The 25769-nt window shown below is 40.9% G+C and overlaps 1 protein-coding gene across 1 annotated transcript in view; it reads right to left on the minus strand.

The window, feature by feature from the left end:
• Positions 1-2530: 2530 nt before the first annotated feature.
• The window catches only part of LOC126203472 (uncharacterized), a 151895-nt gene continuing 128656 nt past the window's right edge, over positions 2531-25769 (minus strand). The window contains exons 18-27 of the mRNA XM_049937790.1: positions 24412-24607; positions 9118-9308; positions 8731-8889; positions 4747-4875; positions 4170-4303; positions 3943-4036; positions 3574-3735; positions 3154-3250; positions 2958-3068; positions 2531-2843 (exon numbers count right to left, since the gene is read on the minus strand). Of these exons, the coding sequence (XP_049793747.1) occupies positions 2776-2843; positions 2958-3068; positions 3154-3250; positions 3574-3735; positions 3943-4036; positions 4170-4303; positions 4747-4875; positions 8731-8889; positions 9118-9308; positions 24412-24607 (1341 nt within the window). The 3' untranslated portion in view covers positions 2531-2775. The remainder of the gene's footprint in view (positions 2844-2957; positions 3069-3153; positions 3251-3573; positions 3736-3942; positions 4037-4169; positions 4304-4746; positions 4876-8730; positions 8890-9117; positions 9309-24411; positions 24608-25769) is intronic.

Below are 25769 nucleotides of genomic sequence, written 5' to 3' on the forward strand. Positions count from 1 at the left end.
GGATGTAGGTTGCAGTAGGTACTGGTAGATGAAGCTTGCACAGGATAGAGTAGCATGGAGAGTTGCATGAAATCAGTCTCTGGACTGAAGATATCGTCTGTGCATTTTCAAAATATCATGCCTTATTAATAGTGCACAATATTTGTTTTATTGAGTTGTGTGTCTACAATTACTTTAGGAGTGTAATTCCAACATTTTTTTGGGAAAATACCAGCAACTTAGATTTGATAATTATTGATTCAAAATTTCTGTGACATGCAAGTGTTACCCATTTTGAGTAAATAGTTACTTTAGGAGCATGCCTGCTGTTTGAAGACTGTCTCAAATTGACTAAGGTTTTTGCTGTTGCAAAATTATTGCATATTTATGTAAATATGGCAACAAACATGCAATTTCCTTTCCTGCAAATGTTGAAACAAATTTACCATTTCAGTATGAAATTCTCCACCACTTTTGTCAAGCATTATTATGCATAAAATGCACTTTCTAAAAAAATCCAGATTGTTCAGCATACACACATTTTGTACTTCACACACACACACACACACACACACACACACACACACACAAACTTTTTAAGTATAGACTATATAAATGTTAATCTGGTCTCCCAAATAATGGCAATTGTCCATTTTTCTTCTTGGTAATGCACTTTATACATTCTATTATATTACTTTATTAAAGGTCATACTTGGTACAGTCTATAATTGATTTTGGGTCTTCTGGTTGTGGACTTTTAACAATGCACTAATTGCAACATGGTAGTATTTCTGTTTCAAAATGGAGGAACAGAAATAAGCACAATCTTTCTTCCGGGAGCCTTGTAAGCTAACCCAAGTAATGTAATGAAATGCCCAAGAACCTAGCATGTCAGCTAGATAATACATTTCCAGTTACGAACAGTAGACTTGTCCTTTGTATTTTCAGTCAAAGGTATCTACAATGTTTCTGTTCAACTTATCAACTTATCAACTTTGCAGTAAAGTACATTATCTGTAAGTAGATTGGTGTACTGTTAATAGGATTAGCATATATTCTCAACCTGTAAATGTATGATACTGCATGTCATGTGGCATATTATGCCAAGTCTCATTCAATTTATTTTAGCTAATGTGGGTTCTTAAACATCAGTTTCATCATAATCCTTGCCTTCCAAATCTGCAATGTCAAAACAGATCTCAGCTTCCACATTAACCACTATTGCAAGCTTGTGCATTCTTAAGATTCCAGCTATCCACTTCCAATTCATTGTCTTTGGACTGAATCTTCCAATAAAAAGATTGATCACAGACTAAGCACAAGAAAATTTGTAGGCACTTATTGGAGACACTGCTTGTGCAGACACTTTCACAGCTGAACACAATAATATACTCATCTGTTTCAGTCACTCACAGAAACACACAAAATTTATCAGCACTGAACGAATGTATCAAGCTGACACCAGTGTCAGCTGCTGTAAACATATTAATGGTGACCCTTGGACGTCATTTGACATTAGATTGTTTGCTATCTAGAAATTTAGTGCCACTATTTTGTTATTTGTAATTTGTTGGTTTAAGTGGGGAGGTTTGTCAAGCTGGTTTGCTTTTGTGATTTGCTTAGATTCTTAACAGCCATCAGAAAATTAAACTGTTTTATAGGCCTTAACATTGAGCACCAGTACAATACAGAAAACAAAATCAACATGTGTTAATATAGATCACTGTGTAAAACACAAATTACATATGTGCTCTCAAATCACTAAGATGTCTTTGGCCTCACGATAAGCAGTTTATTTAGGTTTTGTAGTCTGTAGATTTTATACCATTACATAGTTTTGGTTGTTTTGTGAGCACACATTAAGTAAAACCGGTACATTGTAGTTTTGATGTTTCATAATAAGAATGGTGTAGCGAGAGATATGAAATGAGTCTAAGAATATTCCTTTTCATTTTCATTTTCTTACTATCCTGAAGTGTTAGAACAAACAGCAGTACACACAGAAATGTATGAAATAACTTCTGGTTTATGAAGCCAAACTGTGAGTGAACAATTTTCATTATGTTGTCAACCTGTTGTAAAAAGCATGTTTTAATGCCATACACTTGAGGTTAAAATTAATGACAAGTAGTCACATATTCCTCACCCACACTTAACAGGTTTGATTTGAGAGGTTTTCAATACCTGTGGATAAATTTGTTCACTGGCATGAGCTACTGCAGAAATGCATTGGAGGTTCCATTAAATTTTGTTAACATTTACCATTAGGCTAAGTGTACCATAAATGTCACATGGGCAGATACTAGTCCTATATTAAACTTTACTATCACTCCTCCCTCCTCTACTCATTATAAGACTCAGGTTCGTGGCACATCACTATTTAATCATAGTTACCATAAAGTAAATTTAATCAGATTACCTAAAATCTTGTAAATGTCAGTTTTATGACGCAAGGTGTAACTAATCCAAAGACTGTTTATATCCCATTAATTAGTAAGGTCCATCTCAAATTTCTCTAAACATCTCAGATTTCTCTGAAGAATACAAAATATTAAAAATATTCAAGAATTATATGACATTTATTTACAACATTCTCCAATCAATATAAAAAATCTTTTCCAAATTTCAACAGTGGATATACATTTTCTGTACATTAAATGCTAAGAAAAATTTTAGGTTTTACAAGCAACAGCACAAAATATTTCACAAAATATAAACAGGAATTAACATCTTGAGTTTAGAAACAGTCAGCAGTATCTCTTTCCCAGCATTAACAGAATTCTGTACCTCCTACCATTACAGAACCAAATTTTTATAGTCAGTCTTGCTTGTGAGGAAAACTCTCTCTGGTGTTGCAGGAGGATCTGCAAACAAAATAGTGTTAACTATGTGAAACATACAATGTGTTTAATAGTTAGACAAGTTTTAATTATTATCAATGCTTATTAAACTCCCAGATAAAGAGGAATGGTACATACTCATCTCAAACCACTTTTCATCACTACCAGCATCCTGTCTGGCAGCCAATACAGCTTCTCGTACTGCAAATAAGCCAGCAATACTCATGCAGAGTGGTGGCTCACCAGTAGCTAAACAGTAAATGACAGAATTTCAGTTGCATTAAAACTGAGTAAAACTATGGTTTGTATACCTGTACAGCAGAAGGTAACCAACCCTTTGAACGAAGCACACCCACAGGATTCGGTGCATTTTTTCTTAGTTTTATTCTGAAGTCTATTGGAATGTCCTTAAATCCAGGTGGCTTGTAATTCTTAAAACAAAGAAAAATAACTGTCAGCCATTTTCTTGCACCGAGATAGTTACTGAAGCTTCCGAATGTCAAGTATATTTTGAAACAGAAAAACATTAACAGTACCTTTACTAAATAAAAATGCATTTCACTTTTTCTATGGAATTTAACAATGGTCATAAAGTAAATATTCATTTAATTTTTAATATTTTGATCCATGCATGGTTTGGTTCAGAATGCAACAATGTTCAAATCTTTAATATTCTAAAATTATTTGTTACTTTGAAAGTTCCAATACAACAAATTATTTTGTTTTAACTTTTAAATTTTCGCTGTATAGTTACCCATGTTCTGTTGGTTAGTGCCTTCCCAGTACTGTCGTCATAAACCATGAATTCTTCCAGCCAATAGCCTAGGCCCATAACAAAGGCTCCTTCCACTTGACCTATGTCAACCTCAGGGCTCAAACTCTCACCAGCATCTTCCAGTACATCTATACGTAGTAACTGGAACATTCCAAGGTGCATCAAAGTATGAATTTTAGTATTGTTGTACCGTTAATTATTTTAAGAATCTATTGCATGACTTCTAGGCAGACATTTGAATAAACTAATGGATATTTTTCTTAAAAATGAGTCTTTCTACAAGGAACTAATGACTAATAATGAGCACACTGTTTACTTTCCATCTGGTTGCATGTTATCCCAACATACCTGATGTTGTCCTGTCAGTACATCAATTTCTGCTTCTGCTACAGTAACACCATAAACTTTATATGGAGTTATTGTGTCTGCAATACCAGCATACCTGAAGAACATGCAGAGATTACCATTTTAATATTTAATGCAACTTCGGAGACGTTGTGCACATTGTTCTATAACTATAATATTTTATTTTAATGCATTTGGGGGTATTTTGTATGGCAAGACAGCCAGCTTACATCATGAAACTGCAACAGAGATCTACATTTGCTGAATATGCTGCAGCGATAAGGTCCTTCCAAGTTGGGTTTTCTAGTTTGGCTTTTACAGGTGCCAGTCGTTTCATTAGTTCTTCACAAGCACGCATTGTTGCCTGGAAAGAGGGTTCAAAATTTATAAACTAATCTAACATTTGAAGTATATATGAGCATAAGAAGGAAAGTAGCAATTAGTTTTGAAATCTGTAAAATTTTAATTGTCAAGAAAACTAATCTTTATGGCAGAATATGGATATGTAATGTAAGGAGCAAACGTGATTACTTATCATACCCTTCTGGCAGTGATTCGTTAACTTAATTATGATGGTACTGTTGCACAACTGGGGTGAGGTGGTATTGGGAGCAGACAATTAAGGAAGGTTGTAGCAAGCAGGGACTATAGAGGAAATGTAGTTGATGGCTTGATGGGAGAAGTCACACACAATGTTTTAACATCTCATCTACACTGTTAATTGGTACCTTAACACCTCCATCTACAAAGTTGTGTGTTAAGCTGTTAATGAAAACTAATTTCATAAAGTTGAGAACTCAGACTTACATATGCACATGATTCACTTGCAATACTTCCGCCTGTCACAATGTTGTTAGGAGCTGTCAGGACATTTGATGGTTTTACACTCACAAATTCTAGAGGTATTCCTAATGCATGAGCACACACTTGGGCGACCTGGAAACAAAAAATGTCTGGATTAAGTGTCAAAACCCAGTTCAGAAGGGAAGTTAATGAAAATTCATTTAGAAATAGCATTCAAATTAAAATTCATAGTAATGGAACCGCACCCTGTAACATCACATATCCTCAACAGTAGTAGTTGATACCAGCAATAGTTTTTGAATTTTGGACAGCTCAATATTATATCCATTGTTTTTCCGAAAAATTTCATATAATTTTATACACCATATGTTATATTTGAAGCAAAATTTTTTGAAAAGGAATTACTTTATTTTCCATGTTACAATCAATATGTACTACCTCTGAATGTACAGTTAAAATTTTTTTCAGAAACATTTGAAAATTACAAATTATTTAGCACACAATTTGTATTACTAATTACACAATCTAGCACTGTTGATTATGTTTATTTCTGGATTCATTTATAAAATAATAATCAAAACTAATAGAAATTCATTTGTCAAGAAAAATTGTAAACCCTTTGTAATACTGTTATTACCGCAGAGTGGAGTACTTTTAAGCATGCCACTGATGTGATCAGAAGTATTTTTGTATTTTGGGTAAACAATGTAATTTTTGCTTTTTAATGTGAAAATCTGAAACACCGTGTGATACTAAAACATGACAGAATAAATGAACATAAAACAAAAATTATAAAACAAAAAATTTTGAAACAACAATCTTCAAAGTTATTTAGATCAATTCAGCCATGAGGACCTAAAATGTGAGAATTAGACCCCTAAACAAGAACAACTGGAGTCAACTCTACAAGAAAAGTTAGGTAAACTAAAATGTTTATAGTAATCTTACTCCACTCAAATCTTCAGAAAACACTTTGCTCATATATGAACAATAGCTGCAACTAGGAAGGAGGGAGTGGATTACACAGTCCAGATCCCAAAATTGCTGTATGGGTTGTCTTCATGACTTCACTTAGTTAAACACAGAAATACAAGGAAAGCATCTTCCACATCCACAGAAATTTTTCATTATTATATATTTCACTGACTGTAGAAAGTTACTGCATGAAGGAAGACTGGCATATCTCATGTATGACAGAGCAGCTTTGTTTCATGTACTATGCAGTATTATTCATTTAAGCAATGTTTAAAACATGAATGATCATGTACACAGTTTTTAACCATAATATGTGCTAAAATTGGTCCTCAAGTTATCTAAAATTATTAGTTGTAGTTGTCAACAAATTATACTTGCAAATATTTGAGATTAGTGGAAGCATGCCCATTGTCAGCTTTAACTAATACAAAGAGTTATTAATTATTGTTACATATCAGTTTCCACAGTGTTCTCTAAGGGCGGAAATGCTGGTGTGGGGGGGGGGGGGGGGGGGTGGCACATGGCAAAAGCTACATGAACATAACAGCAAGATAATTGAGAATTATCTAACAAGGGGCCTATGAGGGTCATTTATAAAGTTAGAACTGATAGCACATTGTGTCCACGCATCTCGTCACATGATGTCCATTTACAGTTGGCCAGTCTCTCACTATACAAACATTATGCTTCATGTCCCTCCTAGTGTTGATTGTATGGTTATACTGCTTTGTCACCTCGTCAATCAGTAATTCCACTGATTGTGAAGTGCACTCAGATATTTGTTTCTTAAATGTGAAACAAGTTCATCATGTCAAAAATCACTGGCGGCTTGTTTAAGTTTATGGTGCAGGTGCAATGGATGATGGAAATGGGCATAAATATTATAGCCTGTTTAATGAAGTAAAGACAAAGGCACATGATGGAAAATAATTTGACATGATACAAAAAGTAGATGAGGTAATTTGCCAGAACAGGTGCTTCACTATTGATGAGCTGCACCAGAAATTTCCACAAGTTTCAAGATCAGTGTACCACGTTGCTACTGACAAACTCCACTACAGAAAATGTATGTTAGACGAGTGGTAAAAAAAAAAAGTGAATCGCACATTCCTTGTCCATTTCAGAGCACTATCAGAAGGATGGTTATCAGTTCTTGAATCACATTGTGACTGCTGATGCAACATGCATTGTGCACTATGCTGCAGAGAATAAATGTGAATTCAGTAAGTGGCAACATTCAAACTCCCAACAAAAATTCAAGCAATAACCTTCAACACAGAAAATAATGGCCATGGTTTTTTTGTGACTGGAAGGCGTTCTTCTGTTAGACTTTTTGCCGCAATGAATAACAGTAAATGCTGAGATATACCATGAACATTATTAAACCTGAGGCATGCTATTCAAAATCGCCAGTGGGGGGACTGCTCTCTAGCCATGTCGTCCTGCTTCACAACAAAGCTCGGCCTCAAGGTGCAGCATGGACATTTCATTGGGAATTATTGGATCATCCACCATGCAGCTCTGACTTAGCTCTGTCAAATCTTCATCCATTTCCACAACAGAAGGAATTTCATGGTGGAAAGCACTTGGAAAATGACATGTGGAAAGATACTATTATTAACTGGTTTAACAGTCAGGCGGGAGAAAGCTTTGATGATAGGATGCAAAATCTGGTGCTGTGACTTGACAAATTTTTAAATTTTCAGGGTGACTATGTTGAAAAATAAAGAAATGTGCCTATTGTAGTTTGTGATACAATTTACATTCATAAATAAAGTTTCACTAACTCCATATCAGTGGTTACTTTAAAAATGATCCTCTTACATTGTGGCAGAGCATATGTTAAATGATGAACTTTAAGTAACAGTGGCAGTTAAAAAATCTCAGTAAACCTTTATGTTGTTATCAACTCAAAGAGAAACATAGCTAACAGATCTACACTATCTAGTTCTTGTAGATCTGAATGAATTAATAGTTGGCTGTGTGGCATCAATTTGGATTACTTTCTTTTGCATGCTACACTGACTAGTAATCAGAGTTGGGTTGACAAATAAGGATATCGATTTACACTTACCAGTTAACAGATTTTCACCCACATCTCATTAAATGCTTGTATTCGAAAATAGGATAAAAATACCGTGTAAGGATTACTTCACCAGATTTATGCATCAAGTGTGAGTTTTATTTGTTTTATGTAATACCAAAGTTCAGAACATCCTATTCTGTTTCCTGAATTTTTGTGGCATCCACAACCAACAACAACCAATTTTTTTTACTGATAAATATTTATCACCTTCCTTGGGCTGTGAGACTGTGTTTTTGTTGTTATAAAATACATCTGACATCAGTTCTGAATTTTTTCATTGTCATTATGGTTAGCCTACACTAACAATTTAATTACAGCAGGTGCACAGGTGTTTCGTTAATGTTTTATATCACTCTTCATAAATAATATAAGAAGCTATGATAAATCGTAAAATTTGAAGCAGCCTACTTTCTGGTATGCACTTAATGATTTACAGAGCTTCTAAGTAGACAACAGATGAAGATTATTCTCTAAAGAGAGAGAGTGTCACTCTCTAAAGAGCTGACACTAGAATGGAACACCATTGCTTCCACGGGTGTATCGGATGTCTAATTCTGTGTAGTGTTCATCCCTCTTCCAGAACAATTTTCATTTATGTAAGAGATTTATTAGTACAACAACCTTTTGCAATAAATTTACTGTAAGCTCATTCTCTTTCAATCAACTAAGTGCCAGGAAGTTTACCAGAGCAGTTGTATGCATTAGACTAATTTAAATCATTGGTGATATTGCATTTTAATATTTTTAAATTGTATCAGACTAGTTACTAGATTTCATAACTATTTTAGAAAAATTTGAACTAATAAGTAGTCCTCAACATATTCTCAAAATTTGCTGACTGTTGTTTCATTTCTTTCTGCTAATTTTATGGGAAGGTTTAATGTCAAATTCTTATTTTGACATTTAATCCCTGAAGAACTTCCTACCTTTGTGTTTACTCCTTGCCCACACTCAATTCCACCATGAGCCACAGAAACTGTACCATCACGAGCATAAATTGACACATGGGCATAGAAATTTCCAAAATACTGAAACCCGTACGTCATTGGGACAACTGCAATTCCTCTTTTCCTCCAACGATTTTCCTGTTGGTTTGAAAAATATAGAATGTATGTTTCTGTTAGTAATCTGATACTGCAATTTGAAATCAAAATTATTTGCAATTTTAATCTACATATACAAAGCACTCTACTTTTCACTATAAGCATGAATACCAAGTAAATTATTTACACCAGTGAATACTATTGCACTATGTTTGGATATCAATGGAACCAGGAGTTACAGTAATAAGTTTTAAACATTATTGAACAAACCATATTGAATTTTTTGACAGCCGCTAGTCTGTCCAAGTAATTTGTTTCAGTCTTCCAGTAACTGACCATATCAGCGATTAATGTATCACCCTTCACAAGGTTTTTCATTTTCAAATCAATTGGATCTTTCTCAAGATTCTTTGCAATATGCTCCATTATGTTTTCAATAAATGCTGTGCCTTCAGTAGTACCTGCAATAAGTAAAACTATTTCAGTCACTTTCTTCTGCTTTTTTTCTGAATGAATATCAAGTGAAGAATAATACAGAGTTAGATGCTATCTTTTCTGTCGACTTCTATGTCAGCAAAATGCACTTCAATATTGCACAGAACTGAACTTTCTGTAACTGTATGGATTATTATCTGTATTCATTCATACTATGTAGCCACTAACTTATTAGAATCAAGATTTTACTTTTGACACAAAATGTATAAAAAAAATGTGAAAGCACCAATGATCTGGTAAGTCTGTGTTAAACTTATGTAATGGTATCAGGCTTTGTACAATAGTGACACTTTTCAGAGATTTGATATTTTTTAGCTGTATGAATTATCCTGAATGTGTGTGAATGCTTTATTCTTAGAATACAGCAAAAAATACTATACTTTGTTGTGCTTTCATATTAGTCTGAGTCTCAATGTAAAATGACTAGGGTTAGGATTATTTTATGTGCACACTTTTTTCTTTAGTGTAAATTAAAGGAGTTTGGAAAGATATCACAATGTAAAAATTTTGTTTCTAGTTTTGAAAATAAGACATTTTTTCATGCACCTTTTTCCCTTATCTGTGACCTTTATCAGTTTTCATTCCAACAATGCCCGTAATTCCTCTTCCCCTTTCATTCTTTTATGTTTCATTCCAGTTTATTCTATAAGGTTTCTAATCAATATGAAATATTTAACTTTCGAGTAGCATCTCAGTTTGCTGTGTACATGTGAAAAGTAAGCCTAAGTCTTTTCATAAATGCCATGTGGGAGTTGATAGCACACCTGCCACAAAGGAAAATAATTGTGTGTTCAACTAAACCTCTATCTCTCACTTTACTGCTATGAAGTAGCCCACAATAATGCAATTGACAGAGTGTGATTTTTTCCCCCCAAGGATCAGTAGCCTGCTGTTTGTGAATGCAAGTTTCTTATCGTGAGAGATGTCACCTGCTCATGTGGATTTTTTTTTGTTTTTTTTTTTTTTTGTTTTAGGGCGCAAAACTGCTATGGCCATTAGCGCCCAGTCCATGTCTTAGGAAACAATAAAAACTGAAAATGGAAACCAGCAGAAATGGGAACGAAACTCAAAAAATTGGAGAAACTAAAAGCAGAAGGAAGGCTTAAAAATCCACTACAGAAAGGGGTTGGTGGCCCCCAAAAAAAGCTTCAAATGACTGATGTCATTTCACCGGCACTAATAAACTCGAGAATGCGATCGGCCGAGCGCGTGTCATCTGCTAAAATTGACGATATATCAGGCGACAGCTGTAGATGGGCACATAACGGAGTAAAATAGGGGCACTCAATTAAAAGGTGTCTTACTGTCCACAGCTGAGAGCAGTGGGGACAGAGTGGGGGAGGATCGCCACTTAAAAGATGTCGATGGCTAAAAAGACAGTGCCCTATCCGGAGTCTAGCTAAAATTACCTCCTCCCGATGACGCGTTCGGGAGGAAGAGGTCCAAGCACAAGGAAGAGCTTTCATGTCCCGCAATTTATTATGGGGAAGTGTCGAAAAATGTGCGTGCCATAAAAGAACAACTCGACGACATAAAACGCTCCGTAGATCGGTGAAGGGAATTGATTGAATAGCTGGCCAGAGAAGAGAGACTGCAGCCTTGGCCACTATATCTGCCGCCTCATTTCCACAGATACCAACGTGTCCCGGGAGCCAGAGGAACGCCACCGAGACACCCCCCAGATGGAGCAAGCGCAGACAGTCCTGAATCCGGTGGACCAGAGGGTGGACAGGGTAAAGAGCTTGGAGACTGAGGAGAGAGCTGAGAGAATCTGAGCAGATAACATACTGTATCTGCTGATGGCGGCAATGTAGTGGACAGCCTGGAGAACAGCGTAAAGGTCCGCAGTATAAACCGAACACTGGTCGGGAAGCCGAAATTGATTTGGGGTGTCGCCGACAATATAGGCACTCCCTACACCTAACGATGTTTTCGAGCTATCAGTGTAAATAAATGTGGCTTCCTTCATTTGTGCACATAGAGCAGCAAATTCCCATCGATTAACAAGTGGAGGGGTACCATCCTTGGGAAATTGACAAAGATCACAGAGCAGGCAGATCCAGGGACGGAGCCAAGGCAGTGCTGTACCCCAAGTTGTCAAGAAGGTTTTAGGAAAGCGAAAGGAAAGAGAATGGAGCAGTTGACAGAAGCGGACTTCTGGTGGTAGTAGGGAGGAGGGGCGGCCTGCATACCCTACATCAAAGGAGGCATCGAAAAAAATGTCATGGGCTGAATTAGCAGGCATGGAAGACAGATGGCTAGCATAATGACTCAGAAGGACTGCTCACCAATTTGACAGCGGAGGTTCAGCAGTCTCAGCATAAAGGCTTTCCACAGGGCTGGTGTAAAAAGCTCCAGACACTAAATGTAATCCACAGTGGTGGATAGAGTTGAGACGCCGAAGAATAGACGGCCGAGCAGAGGAGTAAACTATGCTTCCATAGTCCAATTTCGAGTGCACTAAGGCGCAATAGAGGCGGAGAAGGACCACTCCATCCGCTCCCCAGGAGGTACCATTCAGGACATGGAGGGTGTTGAGGGATCGCAGACAGCGAGCCGAAAGATAGGAAACGTGGGAGGACCAGCACAGTTTTCTGTCAAACATAAGACCCAAGAATTTAGCGACGTCTGAAAACGGAAGGTTGACAGATCCTAGATGTAAGGAGGGTGGAAGAAACTCCATACAACTCCAAAAATCAACACAAACGGTCTTACTGGGAGAAAAGCTGAAGCCTGTTTCGATGCTCCAAGAGTGGAGGCGATCAAGACAGCCTTGAAGACGTCATTCAAGAAGGCTGGTCCGTTGACAGCTGTAGTAGATTGCAAAATCGTCCACAAAGAGGGAGCCTGAGACATTGGGAAGGAGACAGTCCATAATTGGATTTATGGCAATGGCAAACAGTACAACACTTAGCACGGAGCCCTGGGGTACCCCGTTTCCTTGGGAGAAAGTACGGGAGAGAGTAGTGTTCACACGCACTCGAAATGTGCGCTCTGCCATAAATTCGTGAAGAGAAAGGGGCAGCCGACCTCGAAAGACCCAAGAGAACAGTGTTTGGAGGATGCCTGTCCTCCTACAGGTATTGTATGCTCTCTCCAGATCAAAAAATATTTCTACTGTTTGGCGTTTCCAGAGAAAATTGTTCATGATATAAGTGGATCGTCAACTGCAGAACGATGCTTTCGGAAACTGCATTGGGCAGGTGTTAAAAGACTGTGTGACTCCAGCCACCAAGCTAAACGGCAATTCACCATATGCTCCAAAACCTTACATACACTACTCGTGAGAGAAATGGGGCGATAGCTAGAGAGGAGATGTTTGCCCTTTCCAGGTTTCGGAACAAAGACGATGATAGCTTCCCGCCATCGTCTGGGAAAAGTACTGTCGGTCCAAATTCGATTATAAATGCGAAGGAGGTAACGCAGACTATGGGTTGATAAGTGCAGCAACATTTGGATGTGGATACCATCCGGTCCTGGGGTGGAGGAGCGAGAAGAAGAGAGTGCATGTTGGAGTTCCCGCATGGAGAAAACAGTATTATAGCTTTCGCGATTTTGAGAGAAGAAAGCAAGAGGTTGCACTTCCGCTGCACGTTTCTTCAGAAGAAACACTGGCGGGTAATTTGAAGAGCTTGAAATCTCAGCAAAGTGTTTACCCAAGGAGTTAGAAATTGCGACGGGGTCCACAAATGTATCATGCGCGACAGTGAGCCCAGAGACCGGGGAGAAACTAGGCGTGCCAGATAACCGTCGAATCCAACTCCAAACTTCCGAGTAGGGAGTTAAGTTGTTAAATTAGCTAGTAAAGAATTTCCAGCTCGCCTTCTTGCTATCGTGGATGACACGATGGCATCACACACGGAACTGCTTATAGTGGATACAGTTGGCCGAAGTAGGATGGTGGCGGAAAACATGAAGAGCACGTCGCCGCTCATGTATTGCATCACGGCATGCCTCGTTCCACCAAGGAAATGGGGGTGCCAAGGCAATTCGGAGGTGTGTGGTACTGAATGTTCCGCAGCTGTAAGAATAACATCGGTAAGATGTGTGACCTCATCGTCGACGCTAGGAAAGTGACTGTCATCGAATGTCGCTAGAGACGAAAAAGTGTCCAGTCGGCTTGGGCAAACTTCCAGCGTCGCGGGCACATATATGGCAGTTGAGGCTGCAGTCTAAGGACACATGGAAAGTGGTCACTCGAGTGTGTATCATCAAGGGCGAACCATTCAAAGCACCGAGCTAGTGGAACAGTACCGACTGAAAGGTCCAAATGAGAGAAATTTGTCGTGGAGGCAGACAAAAATGTAGGGTCCCCAGTGTTGAGGCAAACAAGATCCGCTTGGTGGAAGACTTCTAGCAATAGGGAGCCACACGGACAAGGATATGGAGATCCCCAAAGTGGGTGGTGGGCATTGAAGTCCCCAACCAGCAAATAGGGGGGTGGAAGCTGACCAAGAAGAGGAAGGAGATCAGCTCGTGCCATTGATGTGGACGATGGAATGTATACAGTACAAAGAGAGAAGGTCTATCCAGAAAGGGAAAGACGGGCAGCGACTGCCTGGAAGGTTTAAGGGGATTGGGTGATAATGGAGAGTATTATGGAGAAGAATCATAAGTCCTCCATGTGCTGGAGTGCCTTCAACAGAGGGGAGATCAAATCGGACTGACTGTAAATGGGGGAGAACAAAGTGATCATGGGGACGCAGCTTTGTTTCCTGAAGACACAAGATGACCAGCGAGTAGGATTGTAAGAGGATCGACAATTCATCCCGATTGGCTTGAATGCCGCAGATATTCCAGTGGATAATGGACATAGGGTAAACAGAAAATGGAGGAATGTGACCAAGGTTGCCGTCAACTCAATGACTGCTCAGAGCTTGTGACTGACAGCATGGAATGGCATTCAGCCGAAGGCAGAAGATCCTGATCCATTGGTTGTTCAGGAACAGCTCCTGCCACCAGCGATTGGCCAGTTGATCGGCCGACAGCAGTGCGCCTCGGCGACACAGAAGACGACCAAGGGCGATTTCCGCCAGGTGGTGCTTTAGATGAAACACGCCTTGGTGGAGAAGGAGGTGAACTGGGTTTCTTATTAGCCTTCTTGGAAATAATATGTTTTTGATGAAGGAGGAACCGATGGTTGTGAAGTTGGGGTACTTAAAAAATCTTCACGAGTATGCTCTTTTTTCGAAGTCTTGGTGTCTGACTTTTGGGCTCAATATTTAGCAGAACCTGATGAAGGGTGAACTATAGAGTGGGCAGGTGAAAGTGGTGAGGTTGAACGGGCAATCTTTGCGCTGGCCAATCTGACGACCGTGGCACTAAAGGTGAGATCACAAGCCTGCGTGGCCGCCTCCTTTGTTGGCCGAGGAGAGGCAAGGACAGTGCTGTATTTTCCTGTCTGAGGCACGGTGGGCTTTCAACTGGTGAATAATTTTCGAGCAGCAAAGGTTGACACCTTTTCCTTCGCTCTGATTTCCTGGATGAGCTTTCCGTCTTTAAAAATGGGGCAATCTCAAGAGGAAGCAGCGTGGTCACCCATACAGTTGATGCAGCGAGGGGATGGAGGTGGACAAGCACCCTCATGGGCATCCTTGCCACACTTAACACATTTGGCCGGATTGGAACAGGACTGGCTGGTGTGATTGAACCGCTGACACTGATAGCAACGCGTAGGGTTTGGGACGTAAGGGCGAACGGAAATTATCTCATAGCCTGCTTTGATTTTCGATGGAAGTTGAACTTTGTCAAATGTCAAGAAGACAGTACGGGTTGGAATGATGTTCGTGTCAACCCTTTTCATGACTCTATGAACTGCCGTTACGCCCTGGTCAGACAGGTAGTGTTTAATTTCCTCGTCGGACAATCTGTCGAGGGAGCGAGTATAAACGACCCCACGTGATGAATTTAAAGTATGGTGTTTGTGGCTGAGACTCATTGAACTTACGCTTGTGAGCTGACATAGTAGAAGATGAGGAAACCATTGCGTAAGTATCCCCCACGATTACCGGCGTCTCCGATGGCGCGCTCCTTTCTTGTGGGGGCCCTCTCCGAGGGCACTCCCGCCTTAGGTGATTGTTCACACCTGAGGTCACACCTCCCAACAAACGGACGGAGGGACCAATCAGCCTTTCGGAAGGTATCAGCTCGTGTAATCACCCCTCCCTGGGCCTGGCCATTACCAGGTGGTACGTACATGTCCTACCTGTCTACCCGGGGCGGGGAATTACGCGTTACACCGTCACCGGCTACGCATAGAAATGCGTGGGTCGGCCTTCAGACACACACTGGGAGGAAAAAAGAGAAAGGGAAAGGAAAGAAGAGGGGGGTCTCAAACGCCACAGCAGAGAAAAGGGCAAAGAGAAGAGGTAAGGAAAAGAGAAGGGCAGAAGAAGGACAAAGACTTGCAAGCGGAGAAAGCAAAGAATTTGTTACTGTTCGAGCGTCCGTCTCCGGACGTAGGCACAAACCATACTCCCAGAGGGGGAGAAAGAGAAGGAAAGAGCCAGAGGTGAGAGGGGGGTAGGGCAAAGAGGGGGGATGGGGAAGGTTGTGGAAAGGGAAGGTATGCAGCCCGGAAAGGAAGGAAGGCCACATTAGCTCGGGGTCCCGTGCTCGCTACGCATGTATCAACAAAAGAGTTGTGGACCCTCTGGGGGGGGGGGGGGTGCTCATGTGGAGGCAGAGGTTGGGCATGCTGAGGGTAATAACCAGCTTAATTCCATGAATTGAGATTCTGCTTCAAGCTATCACTGAGACTGCAGTTCCAGCATGAATGAGAACATTCCAGTAATTGTTGCAATGTTATAAAAGACTGGACTGTGAGTTAGCTCTTTGTAATTTTACTAAATGAGTACTACAAGGTTTTACCATGTCAAGGGTGTCCAGTGCCCGATTTATTGTTCTGGCTCAGTAATTCAAACAAGATTTAATAGATGCTGATGGAACTGTTATGCGACATGATACTTGGGGTACAGGAATTTTGTTAGATGAGAAACACCAGTGAGATTGCATCAAAAAAACATTTCCAGCTCTAAGCAAACAAATCACAACAACCTCTATTAGAAATGCATTTCAACAGAGGTCTTCAGGAAGCCAAAATTTTGAAGAATTAAACATTTATTTGTGTGCAGTTCTTGCACAAGTAGGAATTTCACTCAGTGGACCTGTGGTCTAGGGGCAGCATCTTTGATCAGTAATCTGAACATTCTTGGTTCCAGGCTCAAACACCACCACTGCTTAGATACTGATTAACAATCAGCATTGGCAGCCGAAGACTTCCAGCATAAGAAGTCATCATTCTGCCAACAGCCTTGTCAAAGAGAGGGGAGGAGTGGACAGAGGTTCATGGCACTCTTGTCCTTGGGGCGGGAAACTGCCCATAAAGGCAGAAGAATCAATAATGCTCAATGGCATGAGGATGCAGAAGAGAATGGAAAGTGCTGTGTTAAAGACACACAACATGCATCTACAGGATGGTAGTAGGAATCAGTGAAGTAAAAAAAAAATTCCAGTCAGCTGAGTATAGTGTAATATCAACAATAGCAGAAAATGGTATAGTGGGAGTACAATTCATTATGAATAGAAAGGTAAGGGAAAGAGTGTGTTACAGTGAACAGTTCAGTGATAGGGTTGTTCTTATCAGAATTGACAGCAAACCAACACTGACAATGATAATTCAGGTGTATGCGATCACATCACAAGCTGAAAGAGAGATGAAAGAAGTATATGAAGATATTGGAAGGGGAATACAGTAAGTAAAGGGAGATGAAAATCTAATAGTCATGGGGGACTGGAATGCAGTTGTAGGGGAAGGAGTAGAAGGCAAGTTTTCAAGAGAATAAGAGCTTGGGACAAAGAATGAGGGGATGGGGGGAGACTAAGTTCTGTAACAAATTTCAGCTAGTAATAGTGAATACTCTCCAAGAATTCTAAGAGAAGCATGTAAACGTGTCAAAGGCTGGGCGATATGGAAAGATAACATTTGAATCACATCACAGTCAGACAAATTCAGAAATAAGATACTGTATATTAAGGCATACCCAGGAGCAGATATATATTCAAATCACAATTTTGTAGTGATGTAGATTAGGTTGAAGTTTAAGACGTTACTCAGGAAGAACCAATATGCAAAGAAATGAGATACGCAAGAACTATGGAATGATGAGACGGGCTTTTAGTTCTCTAAGGCTATAGGTACAGCAATAAGGAATAGCTCAGTAGGCAGTATAGTTGAAGAGGAATGTACAACTCTTCAAAGGGCACTCACATAAGCTGGGAAGAGAAACATAGGTACAAAGAAGGTAACTGTAAAGAAGCCATGGGTAACAAAATAAATACTTCAATTCATCAATGAAAGATGGAAGTACAAATATGTTCAGGGAAATACAGAAATACGAGTCACTGAGGAATGAAATAAATAGGAAGTGTAGGGAAGCTAAGAAGAAATGGCGACATGAAAAAGTGAAGAAGTTGGAAAGGGAAAGATTGTTGGAAGGACTCACTCATCATATAGTAAAATGGAAACAAGAGTGGTAACATTGAGAGTGCAATGGGAACTCCACTTTTCAATGCAGTGGAGCAGAGAGGGAGGGAGGGAGGGGGGGGGGGAAGAGACAGAGAGAGAGAGAGAGAGAGAGAGAGAGAGAGAGAGAGAGAGAGAGAGAGAGAGCAGATAGGTGGAAAGAATACAATGAAGGCCTCTATGAGAGGGAAGATCTGATGTGATACAATAAGAAACAGGCAACTATTTAGAAGAGATAGGGGATCAAGTATTAGAATCAGAATTTAAGAGAGCTTCAGAGGACTTAAGATCAAATAAGGCAGAAGGGATCAATTACATTTTATCAGAATGTCTAAAATCATTTGGGGGCGCAGCAAGTGGCAACTAAATGATGATAACATTGGTGTTTAGAATGAGAAAGTCTGACGACATACCATTTGACTTTCAGAAAAATATTGTCCACACAATTCTGAAGACTGCAAGAGCTAACAGGTGCAAGAGCTATTGCACAATCATCATAATAGCTCATGCTTCCAAGTCGCTGACAAGAATAATATACAAAAGAATGGAAAACAAAATTTAGAATGTGCTAGATGACTATCAGTTTGGATTTAGAAAAGGTAAAGGCACCAGAGAGGCAATTCTGATATGGTTGATAATGGAAGTAAGACTAACAAAAAAATTGAGACACGTTTACAGAATTTGTTGAGCTGGAAATATCATTTGACAGTGGAAAACGGAAGAGATTGGAAATTCTGAGAAATATAGGGGTAAGCTATAGGGAGAGACAGGTAACATACAATATGTACAAAGCCAAGAGGGAAACTTAAGAATGGATGACCAAGAATGAAGTGCTTGGATAAAAAGAATAAGGTGTAAGACAGGGATATAGTCTTTTGCCACTGCTGTTCAACAATCTGCACATTTAAGAAGTAATAATGTAAATAATAGAAAGCTTCAAGAGTGTAATTAAAATTAAAGGTGAAAGGCTATCAATGATACGATTTGCTGACGACATTGTATCCTGAGTGAAAGTGAAGAAGAATTACATGATATGCTGAATGGAGTAAACAATTTTATGAATATAGAATATGGATTGAGTGTAAATCAAAGGGAGTCTGAAGTAATGCAGAGTAGCAGAAATGGGAACAGCAAGAAAATTAACATCAGGATTGAGGGTCACAAAGTAGGTGAAGTTAAGGAATTCTGCTACCTAGGCAGCATAATAACCAGTGATGGATCAAAAGCAGACTACCACTGGCAGAAAGGGCACTGCTGTCTAAGAGATGTCTACTAGTATCAAAGATACACCTTAATTTGAGGAAGAAATTTCTGAGAATGTAGGTCTGGAGCACGGCATTGTACACTCCTGGAAATGGAAAAAAGAACACATTGACACCAGTGTGTCAGACCCACCATACTTGCTCCGGACACTGCGAGAGGGCTGTACCAGCAATGATCACACGCACGGCACAGCGGACACACCAGGAACCGCGGTGTTGGCCGTCGAATGGCGCTAGCTGCACAGCATTTGTGCACTGCCGCCGTCAGTGTCAGCCAGTTTGCCGTGGCATACGGAGCTCCATCACAGTCTTTAACACTGGTAGCATGCCGCGACAGCGTGGACATGAACTGTATGTGCAGTTGACGGACTTTGAGCGAGGGCATATAGTGGGCATGCGGGAGGCCGGGTGGACGTACCGCCGAATTGCTCAACACGTGGGGTGTGAGGTCTCCACAGTACATCGATGTTGTCGCCAGTGGTCGGCGGAAGGTGTAAGTGCCTGTCGACCTGGGACCGGACCGGATGCACGCCAAGACTGTAGGATCCTACGCAGTGCCGTAGGGGACCGCACCGCCACTTCCCAGCAAATTAGGGACACTGTTGCTCCTGGGGTATCGGCGAGGACCATTCGCAACCGTCTCCATGAAGCTGGGCTACGGTCCCGCACACCGTTAGGCCGTCTTCCGCTCACGCCCCAACATCGTGCAGCCCGCCTCCAGTGGTGTCGCGACAGGCGTGAATGGAGGGACGAATGGAGACGTGTCGTCTTCAGTGATGAGAGTCGCTTCTGCCTTGGTGCCAATGATGGTCGTATGCGTGTTTGGCGCCGTGCAGGTGAGTGCCACAATCAGGACTGCATACGACCGAGGCACACAGGGCCAACACCCAGCATCATGGTGTGGGGAGCGATCTCCTACACTGGCCGTACACCACTGATGATCGTCGAGGGGACACTTAATAGTGCACGGTACATCCAAACCGTCATCGTACCCATCGTTCTACCATTCCTAGACCGGCAAGGGAACTTGCTGTTCCAACAGGACAATGCACGTCCGCATGTATCCCGTGCCACCCAACGTGCTCTAGAAGATGTAAGTCAACTACCCTGGCCAGCAAGATCTCCGGATCTGTCCCCCATTGAGCATGTTTGGGACTGGATGAAGCGTCGTCTCACGCGGTCTGCACGTCCAGCAAGAACGCTGGTCCAACTGAGGCACCAGGTGGAAATGGCATGGCAAGCCGTTCCACAGGACTACATCCAGCATCTCTATGATCGTCTCCATGGGAGAATAGCAGCCTGCATTGCTGCGAAAGGCGGATATACACTGTACTAGTGCCGACATTGTGCATGCTCTGTTGCCTGTGTCTATGTGCCTGTGGTTCTGTCAGTGTGATCATGTGATGTATCTGACCCCAGGAATGTGTCAATAAAGTTTCCCCTTCCTGGGACAATGAATTCACGGTGTTCTTATTTCAATTTCCAGGAGTGTATATTAGTGAAACATGGACTGTGGGAAACTGGAACAGAAGAGAATCAAAGCATTTGAGATGTGGTGCTACAGGTGAATGTTCAACAATACTTGGACTGAAAAGGTCAGGAATGGGAGATTCTGTGCAGAATAGAAGAAGAAATGGATATGTGGAAAACACTGATAAGGAGAAGGGACAGGAAGGTAGGACATCTGAACACAGCAGGGTATGACTTCCGTAGTAATAGTGCGAGCTGTTGAATGAAAAAACTGTGGAGGAAGACAGATTGGAATACATCCAGCCAATAATTGAGGATGTAGGTTGCAGGAGACTGATGCCTCTCCAATCCCCCCCGCCCCCCCCCCCCCCCCTTCCCAAAAAAAAAAAAAAAAAAATAATTACACCGAGGTGTGAATGCTTGAGCGTAATTTTAGAAAAACTAAATGGAGCCTATTTACCAGGACACCATACAAAGAATGAAGGAGAAAGTTGTGTAATTGTGATGCAGGAATCATTGTGGATGAAACTATATATTCAATGGAACAGTATGTTTTGAACATTTTAGTTGTTCTCCTTGCAGGGGAGGAAGATAAACCCATGTTGTTAGAACTATATGAGCTGCAGAAAGCCAATGCCAGTACAGTAATGCTATCAACTATAGACTTTTGCCTGAAACTCTGGCTGACTGGTATCTAGTTTGACAAACTTCTTGTAGTTACAGACCAGGCTCCATACATGGTTTCAGCTGTTAACCAATTTAAATTTATTTCCATAGCTGAATCATGTGACATGCTTGGTTCATGCCCTTCACAGTGTTTGTGAATCCATAAGGAATGAATATGAAATCACAGATCAATTCATATCTGTCCTAAAGAAAATTCTACTAAAAGCTCCACGTCATGTTGCCTGCAGGGAAACTACTAGCCTGCCCCTTCCAAATTCGTTTGAGATCATTGATTGAGTGCGCTGCTATGTTGTGTGAGAATTTTGACAAAATTGGAGAGTTTATGCTTTTTTTGGATCCAGCCAATGCAGTTGCAATTTCCAAGGCTCAGAAACTTCTGTTACCAGAGAAAATACAAAATTTTCAGAGAGAACTGTCTAGTGTCCATAGTTACAAGTACTTGACTGCTGCTATGAAACACTGAGAAGAACAAGGTCTGGAAAAGGAAAAGAAAATTGGATATTTTTACTTCTGTGAGGCAGCAATTAGGTGGCATGGTCAAAGACAAAATTGGTTCCAGTCTTCAGAAGAATCCAGGCATTGATGAATTCACCAATACAGCATGTAAGTGTGAAATGAAAGATGCTCCTGTGCAGCTGTCCTCTCCCACTCTCCTCCCCCCCCCCTCCCTCCCTCCATTTACAGTTATAGTCAACATTATGGGCCTTAGCTTAGATGGACTCATTTATATATTAGATGGCACAGCCTTCATCTCTCTTGTGTCTCTGGCAGCATAACCTGAAACATTCATAACCCACATTCAACTGATGGACAGATAAGGACCATATCTTCATCTACATCTACATCTACATCTACATTCATACTCCGCAAGCCACCCAACGGTGTGTGGCAGAGGGCACTTTACGTGCCACTGTCATTACCTCCCTTTCCTGTTCCAGTCGCGTATGGTTCGCGGGAAGAACGACTGTCTGAAAGCCTCCGTGCGCGCTCTAATCTCTCTAATTTTACATTCGTGATCTCCTCGGGAGGTATAAGTAGGGGGAAGCAATATACTCGATACCTCATCCAGAAACGCACCCTCTCGAAACCTGGCGAGCAAGCTACACCGCGATGCAGAGCGCCTCTCTTCCAGAGTCTGCCACTTGAGTTTGCTAAACATCTCCGTAACGCTATCACGGTTACCAAATAACCCTGTGACAAAACGCGCCGCTCTTCTTTGGATCTTCTCTATCTCCTCCGTCAACCCGATCTGGTACGGATCCCACACTGATGAGCAATACTCAAGTATAGGTCGAACGAGTGTTTTGTAAGCCACCTCCTTTGTTGATGGACTACATTTTCTAAGCACTCTCCCAATGAATCTCAACCTGGCACCCGCCTTACCAACAATTAATTTTATATGATCATTCCACTTCAAATCGTTCCGCACGCATACTCCCAGATATTTTACAGAAGTAACTGCTACCAGTGTTTGTTCCGCTATCATATAATCATACAATAAAGGATCCTTCTTTCTATGTATTCGCAATACATTACATTTGTCTATGTTAAGGGACAGTTGCCACTCCCTGCACCAAGTGCCTATCCGCTGCAGATCTTCCTGCATTTCACTACAATTTTCTAATGCTGCAACTTCTCTGTATACTACAGCATCATCCGCGAAAAGCCGCATGGAACTTCTGACACTATCTACTAGGTCATTTATATATATTGTGAAAAGAAATGGTCCCATAACACTCCCCTGTGGCACGCCAGAGGTTATTTTAACGTCTGTAGATGTCTCTCCATTGATAACAACATGCTGTGTTCTGTTTGCTAAAAACTCTTCAATCCAGCCACACAGCTGGTCTGATATTCTGTAGGCTCTTACTTTGTTTATCAGGCGACAGTGCGGAACTGTATCGAACGCCTTCCGGAAGTCAAGAAAAATAGCATCTACCTGGGAGCCTGTATCTAATATTTTCTGGGTCTCATGAACAAATAACGCGAGTTGGGTCTCACACGATCGCTGTTTCCGGAATCCATGTTGATTCCTACATAGTAGATTCCGGGTTTCCAAAAACGACATGATACTCGAGCAAAAAACATGTTCTAAAATTCTACAACAGATCGACGTCAGAGATATAGGTCTATAGTTTTGCGCATCTGCTCGACGACCCTTCTTGAAGACTGGGACTACCTGTGCTCTTTTCCAATCATTTGGAACCCTCCGTTCCTCTAGATACTTGCGGTACATGGCTGTTAGAAGGGGGGCAAGTTCTTTTGCGTACTCTGTGTAGAATCGAATTGGTATCCCGTCAGGTCCAGTGGACTTTCCTCTGAGTGATTTCAGTTGCTTTTCTATTCCTTGGACACTTATTTCGATGTCAGCCATTTTTTCATTTGTGCGAGGATTTAGAGAAGGAACTGCAGTGCGGTCTTCCTCTGTGAAACAGCTTTGGAAAAAGGTGTTTAGTATTTCAGCTATACGCGTGTCGTCCTCTGTTTCAATGCCATCATCATCCCGGAGTGTCTGGATATGCTGTTTCGAGCCACTTACTGATTTAACGTAAGGCCAGAACTTCCTAGGATTTTCTGTCAAGTCTGTACATAGAATTTTACTTTCGAATTCACTGAACGCTTCTCGCATAGCCCTCCTTACGCTAACTTTGACATTGTTTAGCTTCTGTCTGTCTGAGAGGTTTTGGCTGCGTTTAAACTTTGAGTGAAGCTCTCTTTGCTTTCGCAGTAGTTTCCTAACTTTGTTGTTGACCAAAATCTCAGGTGAAGGTGTGTTCTGGATAACCACCCCTCTACACCTGCATCTATGGACCAGAACTCCATGAACCTCTTCCCACTTGCACAGGACAGCACCTTCACCCTCTTGTGTGGCTACAGGACTTCATGTCCAGCAGCTCCTGTTCAGCTTCCTTTGTTGTGTTCTTATGTACTCTCAATTTGTGAATGAAATCATGTTCTGCAAGTTAATGTGTCTTGGTGCTACTATTCCCCAGTCTACTGCATGGGGACGGAAGTTACTACAAACATTAGCAAGTTTACAGTTTGACAGTACTCCTAAAAGTGCACATTTTCTGTAAAAACTGGGAACTTCATATTTAAAGTAATAATAATAATGAATTAACAAACCTGGTGCTCTGCACCATGTGTTAGGTGCAACATCTGTTATGACATTGTAAGCAGTAACATTCCAAGTGCTGTTATCGTAACAGTTCTTGAATGATTCAAGTGCAATACCTGCAGAACTATCATTCCTATGAGCACCACAGTTATGATACATCTTTGCTTCCAAATAAGTTATGACTCCATCATCATCTACGCCAACCTAGAGGAAATTAAACTGACTGTGAAACTTGCAGTACACACAGTATTTAATCTGATTTGTTTTTAAGAAACAGGCTGCAATGAAATGCTTCAATTATGCAACAAAATTATATCATGTACAATATCTTCATATATGTTTCCTGATTTTTTTTTACGCTGATAGCCTCATTCAGTGGCACCATGTATATGTCAACGTCTACCAATGAAAATACACTGATCAAAAGTATCCAGACCCCCTCAAAAACACGGTTTTCATATAGGTGCATTGTACTCCCAGGTACTCCATATCAGCAACCTCAGTAGTCATTAGACAAAGTAAGAGCAGAATGGAGCACTCCGTGGAACTCAGACTTCGAACATGGTCAGGTGTTGGGTGTTTTACATCTGTACGCAAGATTTCCACACACCTAAACATCCCTAGGTTCACTGTTTCTGATGTGAGAGTAAAGTGGAATACAGCACAAAAGTGTACAGGTCAACCTCATTTGTTGACTGACGGAGACCGCTTACAGTTGAAGAGGGTCGTAATGTGTAATAAGCAAACACATAACCAGACCATCACACAAATTCCAAAGTGAATCAGGATCCAGTGCAAGTACTATGACAGTTAGGCAGGACATAAGGAAACTGATTTCATGGTCAAACCGCTGCTCATAACCTAGTAAATGCCAAATGATGCCTTGCTTGGTGCAAGGAGTGTAAATGTTGGACAATTGAACAGCAGATGAACATTGTGTTGAGTGACTTATGGTACACAATGTAACAATCCAATGGCAGGGCATGGGTAGAGGAAATGCCCAATGAACTTCATCTGCCAGTGTGTTTAGTGTGAACAGTAAAATTTGTTGGTGGTGTTATGGTGTGATTGTGCTTTCCATGGAGGGGGCTTGTGCCCCTTGTTGTTTTGCATGGCACTAGCACAGCACAGGCCTACACTGATGTTTTAAGCACCTTCTTGTTTCTGACTGTTGAAGAGCAATTCAGGGATGGCGATTGCATCTTTCAAGATGATCAATCACCTGTTCATAATGCATGGCCTGTGGCAGAGTGGTTACCTGACAATAACATTCCTGTAATGGACTGGCCTGCACAGAGTCCTGACCTGAATCCTACAGAATACCTTTGGGATGTTTTTGGAACACCAACTTTGTGCCAGGACTCAC

The sequence above is a fragment of the Schistocerca nitens genome, chromosome 9, assembly GCF_023898315.1.
Source record: "Schistocerca nitens isolate TAMUIC-IGC-003100 chromosome 9, iqSchNite1.1, whole genome shotgun sequence".
Lineage (NCBI taxonomy): Eukaryota > Metazoa > Arthropoda > Insecta > Orthoptera > Acrididae > Schistocerca > Schistocerca nitens.